Source organism: Nannobrachium achirus (assembly GCF_963921795.1).
Source record: "Nannobrachium achirus genome assembly, chromosome: 11".
NCBI classification, from domain to species: Eukaryota; Metazoa; Chordata; class Actinopteri; order Myctophiformes; family Myctophidae; genus Nannobrachium; species Nannobrachium achirus.
In genome coordinates this window covers 62723864-62736363 of record NC_137820.1, presented here as the reverse complement: position 1 = coordinate 62736363, position 12500 = coordinate 62723864, and the positions used below count along the sequence as shown (strand labels likewise).

General features: G+C 46.1%; 1 protein-coding gene across 1 annotated transcript in view; it reads left to right on the top strand.

The window, feature by feature from the left end:
- Positions 1 to 12500, top strand: part of lrp5 (low density lipoprotein receptor-related protein 5) — a 109387-nt gene that overhangs the window by 53490 nt on the left and 43397 nt on the right. The window contains exons 9-11 of the mRNA XM_080737373.1: positions 503 to 721; positions 1812 to 1900; positions 2313 to 2484. Of these exons, the coding sequence (XP_080593499.1) occupies positions 503 to 721; positions 1812 to 1900; positions 2313 to 2484 (480 nt within the window). The remainder of the gene's footprint in view (positions 1 to 502; positions 722 to 1811; positions 1901 to 2312; positions 2485 to 12500) is intronic.

Here is a 12500-nt window from a genome sequence, read left to right as displayed (position 1 = left end):
ACACAGAGGAATTGACCAATGACCAGGTTCCACTGAAGAGCCAAAGTCACAAGTACTAAACAAACTGGGACAGGAGGACATGCCAAGTGGACAAAAGAAACGCTGTGTTTTCTACAGCCTACAAACAAATCCTGGCACCAAGAAAACAGACATCACGTTATGGCACACATACGAATGATTGGATTCAGACAATATAGATCAATGGACTCTAAACCTCTACACAGGTTTGGTGTAGAGGGAAAAAAAGAGCAGACTAAGTACAGAGTGAAAGGTCAAGTTTATTAAGTATTGACGGTTCAAGTGGTTAAATATCTGATTATACAAATTTACATGAATCCAAAATACACTGATGATTGTGCTGTCAAACGATGAAACTATATGGAATCTATGAACAGGTTGTGGGGGTCCCTGCTTCATCTCTCTCTCTCTCAGCCAAGGGGTCCTTGGCCTGAAAACGTTGAAGACGCCTGTTATGTAACGTATCCTCCTGTCCGTGTTGCAGGTGCATAACATCCGCCATGCCATCGCCATAGACTACGACCCGGTGGAAGGTTACGTCTACTGGACGGACGACGAGGTCAAGGCCATCCGCCGCTCCCGCATCGACGGCAGCGACGCCACCACGCTGGTGACCACGGAGATCAACCACCCCGACGGCATCGCTGTGGACTGGGTGGCCAGGAACCTGTACTGGACCGACACCGGCACCGACCGCATAGAAGTCAGTGTTCATTTTGGCAGCAGTTGCAGTCGCAGTCTTTTGAATAAATGCGATTTAGTTTTAGTCATAGTTTAGTCATCTGAAATGTTTTAGATTTTGTCTAGTTTTAGTCAACTAAATAATATTATCATAATATTCTTGTCGTCTATATGTAAGGTTGATTTTGTCGACAAAAGATTTTTGCCTGATTTTACACACTTGGTTGCAGAGAGCAACACCTGAGTGCAACCAAACATAAAATGACTTGTCTTTTAGTTCTACTCTCTTCTCCACTAGTCTCTACCGTGACATTTTAGTCTAGTTTTTATTTGTTGACAGAATCGTCAATATATTTAGTCATAGTTTTAGTCATCATAGCTTAGTTTTTATTTAGTTTCTATTTAGTTTTCGTCAGTGAAAAAAGGTAATCGACGAACATTTTTCGTCATAATTTTAGTCGACGAAATCAACACTGATCGAAGTAAATCCATTATTTCGTTCAGGGGTTCTCAAACCTTTTTTTAGGCCATGACCCTCAAAGTAAACTCATTTGAACACCCTGACAAGCACTTGGAATTGTAGGTGTTACATTTAATGTGACTCGGTTCCACAGATAAATATTGTGAAAATAGACGATCTACATGCTCACAACACCTCGCACCGCGTCGTGAGCATGTAGATCTGCTATTTTCACAATGTTCGCCTATTGCTTGCATCATATTTAACAGTTTGGCCAGTTTGGTATTAGTAGGGTCTTGAAAATCTTTAATTTGACACTTTATAAAAGTGCAGATAGTACCCTGTATACACTTAATATGTTGGTTTGTTTACCATTGAGTGAGACTTTTTTTTTTTACATTAAGCTAATCATCTGGGGACCCCACAAAATAATCTGGGGACCCCACTTGGGGTCCTGACCCCAAGTTTGAGAACCACTGATTTAGTTAAATAAAATGTTTTCTGCACTTGAAAAGTAGCTGAAAATCTACATTTGTCATTTCAAAATGGATAAATTAGGATTTGGCCGGGGTTTATTTATATAATTCCTTAATTGGGGGAAAGGGGGGAATGATTTTGTGGTGTAATTGTAATTGTCGTTATGGTAACACAGGTCACCAGACTGAACGGAACCTCCCGGAAAATCCTGATCTCTGAAAACCTGGATGAACCAAGAGCCATAGTCCTGGACCCTGTTAATGGGTAGGTCCACAGTGTGTGTGTGTGTGTGTGTGTGTGTGCGTGTGTGCGTGCGTGCGTGCGTGCGTTAATTGTATCTTATCGTCGTTGTCGGGTGGAAACCTTGTATGTCCAAAACTGTTTGTTTTGTATCTGTCATTTTAAAAATGATTTAAACTCGCAGGTGCGAGGCGTTGTGTGCTTGTAGATCTGCTGTTTTCACTACTTTTGTGTAAAGGCCTTGTGTGATGAAGCAGGGCTTTACTTTGCAAAAGAAAATACACATTTGAAACTTGGAGATACAAGGTTTCTGCCCGACAGTGACGTTATATAGTATCGCAAATTCATGTAAAAAGTCAGTGAACACATTCAATTCTCTCTCTCTCTCTCTCTCTCTCTCTCTCTCTCTCTCTCTCTCTCTCTCTCTCTCTCTCAGCTTCATGTACTGGACAGACTGGGGAGAGCGTCCCAAGATCGAGCGAGCCAACCTGGACGGCACCGAGAGGCTGGTCCTGCTGAACAGCTCCCTGGGCTGGCCCAACGGCCTGGCCATCGACCACACCGCTGGGAAACTGTACTGGGGAGACGCCAAGACGGACAAGATAGAGGTAGGAGAAACCACGTCACTGTACGTGTGTTTGTTACGGTGCTGTGTTGTTGTTAAAGAGGCGGTGCCATAGTTTTGTACTTTTTCTGGTTTTCATGTGTCTAGGAGGTTGACAGTACTTCATTAGACCCCCTGGTGTGGTTGTTATGAGCAATTATGTATTGCCTTTCTATTTGGGTTTTAGCTGTAGGCTGCCACCTTGTGGGGTCAAACGTGCCGGTCCAAAAACACAGATACTTATTACATCACAGAATCAACCCCTCCCCTAATTACCATTCACCCAACATACGTGGGTGTGGCTAACTTCAGCTGGGTCATCACCACCCACCATGACAACCACGCATACCAATGAACTGGTGGGTGTGTGGCCACATAAAAACATAATTTTAACTCTTTCTGTACACTTTTTTGGAAAAAATCTTCCTCCTAGTTTAATCATAATACCTGATAATCATGTTTTAGAGGGGTGGGGGGGAAATCATGGCACCACCTCTTTAACAGCTTGTTACAGTGTGTTTCAACGCTGCTGCTGCGTTGTTGTTGCTACGGTTGGTTTTGAGCCTCTGGGATTGAGTTGACTTGAGGTCAATACTTTTGCTCGCACAATCCTTTTTTTCTGGACAGCTGTCTGTCTGACTGACCGACTGACTGCCTAATAAAAAAGTTAGTGTGCGTGCGTGCGTGCGTGCGCGCGTGTGTGTGTGTGCATGCGTGCGTGAAGAATGCAGTATTACATAATAACTGGACGTGCAGTCCTCTCCATTCACAGGCCAACATTGTACCAGACTTCACCTTTTTGTTTTATTCTTCAGCTGTGCTCTAATCCGGTATGTGCTTCTGCTCTTTTATAGTTTTATTAAATCTTTCGGCAGCACCGAATTTTCCACAGATCTTATCTTCACCACCACCATATTTAATTTGCGCCATACTTGGCATTATTGTGTGTGTGTGTGCCCGTGGCAAGCAGCACTTCGTGCATCTTTAAATGCCCTGTCCAGGTTGGCATGCCGTGGAGGACGGAATAGTTTATCATTCGTTTCAAAATTGAATTGAATTGCGCTAGAGGAACGAACATTGGGTCATCCTCTGGTGAGCAATTCCAGCCAGGAGCATTTTAGATATTATTAAATATTATTGCTAGTTTGTTGGATATGAGCTGACCACCCAAGTTTCTCAAGTTAAAGAGAAGTTGTGACACCAAAGTATATAATATAGATTTATTTCTCCTTCACAAATGCCATGGTTTCTACAATAGAAACAAATACATAATATACATTAATGACTAGCATTCAGACATACAGTATATACAATTATAATGCAAGGTATAGAGCAATGTATAAGAAACAGCAGTGTATAACAATACATCCAAGTTGTTACAGAGCAAATGCTTACAAGAGTCATGGACGCATGGCTGTTGGCTGGAGAAGTGGAAGTGGGTACTGTGGACCCAGGGACTGCTGTGCACGGAGTGAGAGCTGTGGACCGAGTGTCTGCTTATAAAGGGGCACACCCGGACTGTCATTGGGTAATGAGTCAAGTGGTGGTAACAAGGGGGAGTGTCCAGAGGCTGCCACCAGACAGCACAGAGGAAATTCTTAACAGCCGCCTTGTGAATATAGAGAATGTCCTCGGATGCTGTCGTGGCAGTGAGTTTAGTGGAAAAAGTTCAACCGTTGGGCAACCGGTCTGAGGAGAACATTTAGCCGCCATATGGGACACAAACTTGGGGCTAATGAAGGACGCGTTCAGCCGCCCTGTGCCGACCAGATCTTGCTGCTGGTGCAGAGAGGCATTAGCCTCAGGCGGACGGCCCGGAGGCTGGACAGGAGCAGAAATGGCCGCCACAGTCAGGAACGAAGGACGACACGACCTCTCTGGAGGACGACCATGGGGGCGGAGCCATGCAGGGAACCGCCGTAGCAGGCGAGACCGCCCCGGAGGAGGGTCTGGAAGATACCTGGAGGAGTGGCGCCACACAGAAGACCGGCGCTTTCGGCGGGGCCGCCCCAGAGGACGACGATGCAGGTGGGACCACACAGGATTTGGAACTGGGCATGGACCCGGGTGGTGCTAGGGGCACCCGGACTGGAAGTTCTAGAAGAGGTGCTGGCGAGGAGATGAGCACGTCTGAACAGGAGGCATGGTACACGCCAGGTCAGGAGGCGTGGTACACGCCAGGTCAGGTGGCACCGGATAGGGAGACGTGGTGCACGTCGGATCTGGAGGTGCTGGATAGGGAGGCGTGGTGCACGCCGGGTCTGGAGGCGTGGGGCACGCCGGGTCTGAAGGCGTTGGACACTTCTGGTCTGGAAACACTGGAGATGTTGGATAAGGAGGCGTGGTACACGCCGGATCGGGTGGTGTGGTACACACCGGGTCGTGAGGCGCCGGACAGGGAGGCGCTGGACACTTCTGGTCCGGGGACGAGGGACACTTCTGGTCCGGGACGAGGGACACTTCTGGTTCGGGGACGAGGGACATGCCAGGTCGAGGGGCTCTGGACACGCCGGATAAGGGGGCGTGGTACACGCCGGATAGGGAGGCACTAGACACACCGGGTCTGGAAGCGCCGGGCTAAGAGGCGTTTGACACGCTGGGTCTGGAGGCGTTTGACACACCTGGTTGCGAGGTATTGGACACACCTGGACAGGGGGCACTGGGCACATTGGAGAACCATTCGTTGAATGGGAAAGTGGCAAATGGCTGAGAATAATTAGGGCTTAACTTGGGTGGAATAGGCTGTGAATGCACCACCCGAACCGGTGGTGCTATGAGCATGAGCTGCAAAGTGGGAATAGGCTGAGAGTAGGCAGGACTTAGCAGGGGTGGAAAAGGGTGCGAATACACAACCTGAACTGGTGGGCATATGACCATGGCCTGTCTTACTGCCAACTGGTGATCATGGATCAAGCATAAGCCATTTGCTAATGTGTTTCAACAGTGTTTGTCTTTCCCTCATTCTGCACTCAAGCTCCTCCATTTCCTCCATTTCTTCAATTTCTGCTTTCTTCAGGGCTTCTGCCATGTTGGACAGGTTAAGCTGTAGTTCCCAATCCATATTAAATACTTGGAATGTCACTCTTAGGTAGTCAGCTATTCCGGCTCGAAGGACCATATTAAATATTGCTAGTTTGTTCTGGATATGAGCTGACCACCCAAGTTTCTCAAGTAAAAGAGAATGATGTGACACCAAAGTATATAATATAGATGTATTTCTCCTTCACCAATGCCATGGTTTCTACAATAGAAACAAATACATAATATACATTAATGACTAGCATTCAGACATACAGTATATACAATTATAATGCAAGGTATAGAGCAATGTATAAGAAACAGCAGTGTATAACAATACATCCAAGTTGTTACAGAGCAAATGCTTACAAGAGTCATGGACGCATGGATGTTGGCTGGAGAAGTGGAAGTGGGTACTGTGGACCCAGGGACTGCTGTGCACGGAGTGAGAGCTGTGGACCGAGTGTCTGCTTATAAAGGGGCACACCCGGACTGTCATTGGGTAATGAGTCAAGTGGTGGTAACAAGGGGGAGTGTCCAGAGGCTGCCACCAGACAGCACAGAGGAAATTCTTAACAGATATGTTGTTTGCAACCATAGACTGTAAAAAAAATAGATGGATTAACCCCGAATATTTACTACTCTTATCAACTGATATTTCTTCTCTAATCAGTGTTATTGGATACTTTTACGATGTTAGGCTATGGGATGTTAGGGCGTCATCATAGCTGAATGACCTTAGCAGAAGTTCCTCCCCGGTTGGCCCAGGTTCCATCCCAGGCCTGGCCAGCAATGTGTTGAATATGACCAGTTGTCGTGTCATTGAGCAAGTCTACAGCTATGTGTGCCATGTGGGCAGCGATCACATCAACGGAATTTCCCCAGCAGGAGTGAGTAGGTAAATATTGTTATGGGAGGAGCGTTACATTTACATGTTTTAATGGCATGATAGAAAATAGCATTTCTGCTCTTCCCATCATTGAAAGTTCCAGATCGTCCCTGCCCACACTGTTTTCTTTTTGATTTGTTTTTAAACAAAAGCAAGGTCTTTGTAGGCATCAGCCAAATGACAGAGAGAGGCTGAAGTGTGAGAGGCAGAGATCTACCCAAACAGATAAATCAATGAACATTGGATGCTGCTTCTGCCTGGTGAAACATGGAACCAGTCATACGTACACGTTTTTCAGAAATGCCATGAAATCTAACAAAAAAAAAAGAAGGGGGGCACGTTGACGCAGTGGTTAGTGCTGTCGCCTCACAGCTAGAAGGTCCCGGTTTTGATTCCTGCCAGGGGACGCTGTGGGCGTGTTCCCTCCTCCGCATCATCAGCGCCCACACCCTAGGTGGGGTTGGCGATAGGGCCTTTCTGTGTGGAGTTTGCAGGTTCTCCCCGTGTCTCCTAGGGTTGATAGCCTCACAAAAACATGCAGTAAACCTGGTCTCTATAATACCTCTCGCTGGCCAGCCGGGGCGCCTGATGGAGGGGAAAGGAACTGTTTGGAATAACGTGTTCCTTTCACACGCTATGTCCAAACCGGGGAAACTCCCCCGTAAGGTGAAAAGAAGCAACTTGGACTACTCATGCATAGAAGGAAGCAGTCCGTTGTCTCCCCAGGCGCGGCAGAGGGAGAGCAGAGTCCAGGATTACATAGGCAATTGGCACTGGGTGAAAATGGGTTGCAAAATCGTGGGATAAAAATTATAAAAGTTAAAAAAAGAAATGCCATGAAAACGTGTCCATGCCCAGGACACCCACATCGCTAAAGCGTCTGGCTGCGGCTCCGCTATTGCAAAATGGCTTAAGAAATAAACAACGAAAATCTGCGGCCAACACTGTGTTGTTGGACAACGGCAGGAGTAAAACCAGCCTGTCCTTGCTCTAAAGGTCTTTGCACACTGCTGTGTTTTTTCGGCCGAATATCGGAGCGTATTTCGGAGCACGTATATACGTAAATAAATCGACCTCACGTTATGTCAGTCACGTTTGCACACGTTTGCTGGTTGCACTCCACCCGTTTCGTATTTATTTTATCCAATTTTCGCAACTGTCACCACTGGGTCCCTTGCTCTCTCCATCTCTCCTCTCTCTCTTCTTGGCCTGAAAAACGTTTCTTTTTTTTTTTTTTTCTTTTTTTTTTGTTCTTTTTTACGGATTTCGGATTTCCAAAACGCAACGAAAAAACGCAGCAGTGTGCAACTAGCTTTACACACTGGTTCCCAAACACTGGGTCGGGACCCATCTGTGGGTAACAGACACATTTTATGGGTCCCTTCATTTGTTGTTTCCTATATATTTAGGTTTTCATGAATGAGAAGAATGCAATGATTCTTCTAAGTAATCCCATTAATAAATAAAAGAAAAATCTAAAGAAATTCCATACATTTGAAAACAAAATGTTTAAGAAGTAGTGAAAATAGCCGATCTACAAGCTTGTAGATCTGCTGTTTTCACTATAGTTTGGGTCCCGCGGGCAAACAAACGTCTGGTTTCTTTTTTTGGGTCACGAGCTAAAAGGTTTGGGAACCACTGCGAGAGTCTTACCTCTAAACCAAACCTATTTGCTGAAAATAGCCGTTTGAATGGAGAGAATAGAACATAGAGTTTGGGAACCACTGCTCTAACATCCATCCAGGGAGCAAAATAACCCGCTAAAAAGGGAAAAAAGTTACAACCTCCCATTTTCCCTGGGAGGCCGGGGCCCCCAGGGAACCCTGCCTGCCTGGGTCCCCTGGAGGTCGATCCATCCCACGTTGGTTTGAGAGCCAGTGGAGGAGGGAGTTCAGATGAAGAGGCAGGAGGAGGGGCAGGGGCGTCACACCAAATTCTGGGCCCTGGGTACAAGGATTCACTGCGGGGCCCCTGTGCTTTAACTATTGAAAAATAGCAGATATACAAGCTCACAGCGCGGCACCGAGTGCCGCGCTGCGAGCTTGTAGATCTGCTATTTTTTTGAAAAATCGTGAAAATCTTTTAATATTTCGAATCCTTCTGAGGTTTTTTGAAAAAACCTATATGTTTCTATGTCAGTGGTGCTCAAGCCTTTTCATGTGAAGGACCCCCAAAATGGTATGTATTTGGCCACGGAACCCCATCTCAAAATATTGAGTTCCAGGGACCCCCCAGAAGCAAAATTTGAGTGACAAATGTTCGCTTTAAAAAATACATATATTCAAAGATTTGCACACATTTTCACGGCTTTTCAAAAATAGCAGATCTACAAGCTTGCAGCGCGGCACTCGGTGCCGCGCTGTGAGCTTGTATATCTGCTATTTTTCAATAGCTAAAGTATAAAATAATTAAGGCCCCTCCACCACCTTGGGCCCTAGTAACCCACTTTCCTACCCCTTGTGACGCCCCTGGGAGGGGGGCTGGGAGGATTGTGTTCAGTTGTTCCTTGCTCTTTTCAACTAAACTCTCCTAATGCAGGCCTCCCCCGTCTCCTCCATTCTGCTCCTCAGCACTGTGAATGGGACTGAAGAGGGTGTGTGTGTGTGTGTGTGTGTGTGTGTGGGGGGGGGGGGGGGGGGGGGTGCACTGCAGGCACGTGCACACATAGACATGAATAGGGGGCTTGAGCCCCTGCCCTTTTATCCGTCTGTAAAATAGTGTCCTCTCCAGACCATGAATGCAGTTTTCACTAAGGTGAAAGACATGCAAATGCCCCTCTTTCCATGCCATAACTGAAGGCAGCATTCAAGAGAATTCCCTTGACCAAACTCTCCTGAACTCGAACGCATCATCTTATGTTGAAAGAATTGCCGTTACGCCACATCTCCAGTATTGCCTTTTTTTTCATGCTTATAGTTTAGTGTGGTATCAAGTACCGAAAATAGCCGACCTCCAAGTCTCACAACGCGTCGCGGCGCGATGCGTTGTGAGCTTGGAGGTCTGCTATTTTCGATATTTTCACCAAAAGGCCCTTTTAGAAATGTCAGCCCCTGCCTCTCTAACATTCTCTGCACGTCCCTGGTGCATAGTGCTGCTCTGCTTTGACACACGCACGCACGCACGCACACACACACACACACACACACACACACACACACACACACACACCCACACACACACATTCACTCATTATAGACTTAACTCTAATGACCCTTTCGCTTCTCTTCTCTGTTCTCGCTTTCTCCTTCTTGTGCCATCCATTGTGTTTTTCCATTTATTGTTTCTCTTTCTTTCTTTCTTTTTTTAACGTGTGTGTGTGTGTGTGTGTGTGTGTTGTTGTGTGGACGGCCTGGACGGACTGCTTTTCTTTTTTAGTTGCAACGGCGCTGTTCGTCACTGTGACGTGGTGTCTGGTATCTAAACAACACGGACTGGTTTACTGGTGTTTACCTTGTCTTCACGGCAGACAGAGTTATAAGAGAGGGAGAGAAATGCTGAGAGAGGGAGGAGGTGAAGAAAGAGGCTGAGAGAGAGAGAGAGAGAGAGAGAGAGAGAGAGAGAGAGAGAGAGAGATGGAGCGGGAGGTGAATGCCTGTGTTCTCTGGCTGAATGCTTACCAATTGAAAAGGGGAGGTTTCTCTCCCTCTCTCTCTCTCTCTGTCAGGGTGAAAGGGTCTCATCTCAAAAGACTTTTTCACCACTTTTCTCTCTTTTTTTATTGTGTAGTTGAAAAGAAATTGTTGCTTCTGGGTGTGAAGACGTTTGTATTGTGTGTGTGTGTGTGTGTGTGTGTGTGTGTGTGTGTGTGTGTGTGTGTGTGTGTGTGTGTGTGTGTGTGTGTGTGTGTGTGTGTGTGTGTGTGTGTGTGTGTGTGTGTGTGTGTGTGTGTGTGTGTGTGTGTGTCGGGCTGGGGTGTACGACGCGTACACACATCTGCCCTGTGTTTTTACACATTTATTTTTTACACGTTATATACAAGTATATCTTGCTTAAGAGTTGAGATGTAGGCCATTTACTCAGATAAAGTCAGATAAGGTGATAAGGTGCATTCATGCTGTTGAGGAGAAATTAAAACGGTTTGCAATCATAGAGTTGAGCCAAAGAGTCCAATCGATATTTTTATTATGGTAACTTCTGTATATATATTTTTTTAAATGGTTGACTTGACTTACGAAGCATTTTAACTTCATAACCCACAGCAGCTGAAATTAAGGGTCTGTTTTATTTTGGGTCTTATGTACAAACATTTCCAACATAAGCAAACCTTTTACATCTATGCAGTGTGCACAGCTATTCAAGGAACTGGGCAGTCAAACTAATGGAACCAAAGCCAAGCATCTTAACCACTAGCCTAAAGGGGGTATCCCTTTTGGCTAGAGGAGATATTAGGCCTTTATCAGGCAGAGACTCTGAGCCCAAAGCATCCCTATTCTAAGAGGATATTCACCAAAAGTAGCAGATCTACAAGCTCACTACAAAATGCTACAAGAGCTTGTAGATTGACATCGGCTGTTTTTGGTGAAGAGAGTTGGTGTATGGAAAAAAATAACTCAAGTACAGTGCAACTCAGGGGTGTTTTACAAAGCAAGCATAGAGGCATTAGAGGGCCCAAAGTGGTTTAACTGAAGTAATTGGCTATTGATAAATTCTAAATATTATCAAAGTATTCTGAGGCACCCTGGACTGGTGTTACTAGTTCACTATGAGAAACCCAGCTGTTATGTTATGATGTAATGACACTGTGATGGTTCGTTGGTGATGTGTGGCACCCAAGGCATACAGTATGCCAAGTTCTCTGGCCGTTGTTGCATGCATTCGGTGGTCACTGTCAGCGTATTGGTGCGGGGATCTGGGGAGCACTGTATAAAGGACGTACAGGTAGGCTATGTGCTCATGTACAAGGTGGAGCCGCTCCTGTTCTTGGGAGTGTGTGTCTGGGGCTCGCGCTGTCTACATATGTGCCGTTTCAACTCTTCCGTATTTGTTGTGCGCGACGCCGTCAGTGGTAATATTGTGGTTGTGATTGTGGTTGTCTGCTGCAAAAATCCACGCCGTTTTGTCTGTCTCATACTACGACTAGCCCTGCTGCTAGCCGCATCTCGCACTGACTGTTGTCAGTGCATTCGCTTCCTCACTCTCTATGCTACGGAGTGCACCGAGGCTCAAACATCACTGCGTTAATTGCGCGTTAAAAAAATTGACGGCGTTAAAAGGATTTCGCGTTAACTCGTTTATAACGCGTTAACTTGGACAGCTATAAATAAAATAAGTCTAAACCATAGCTCAGCTCTCTGTGCGGGTTCTATCCTTAAAACATGTTTCCCAGTGACGACCCAATGTCACCCATGTCTAGGACTGTAACACTGATATCAGAGCAGGAAGTAGTTTGTTAAGAGTTCAGTCCACACTCAAGACCTGTTCCTAGTGCTATAGCATATCGTATGACTAACTAATGAATAACGTATTCTATACACATCACATACTACAGCCATAATATCCTGTGCAAGTTTCACCATCAAGCAAATGTTAAACTGTGTGTGTGTGTGTGTGTGTGTGTGTGTGTGTGTGTGTGTGTGTGTGTGTGTGTGTGTGTGTGTGTGTGTGTGTGTGTGTGTGTGTGTGTGCATATGCATGTGTGTGTGCGTGCGCACACAGGTTTCTGTGTGCTTGGTCTGCTTACAGTACATGCCTGTGTGTGTGCGTATGTGTTGTAAGCCCATTCCCTGGTGATGTAAGCCTGCCAACCAGCTGAAAACTGAACAGCCTCCAACACTTTACCTTGCAGCAGCAGAGAAAAGAGAGAGAGAGAGAGAATGATAAATGACTGGCGCCCAGACAGAAGACTTTCTCCTTCAACAGTGAAGGAATTGTTGCCCTCCTTTCTTCACAGCCTCTCTCTCTCTTTTCCCTTTTCTCTCCATCTGTTTTTAAGTCTCTTTTTATAAAGAAATCCGACTCCCCCACTGCAACCTCGTCACCCCCGCCCCGCCCCGAACCCCCCCCTCCCCACCCGTCCCAGTGGAAAGAAAAACCCTCTGAAGTTGCCGCTACAGACCCCCTCCTTTCACAAGGAGTGTTTGGTGTGTGTGTGTGTGTGTGTGTGTGTGTGTGTG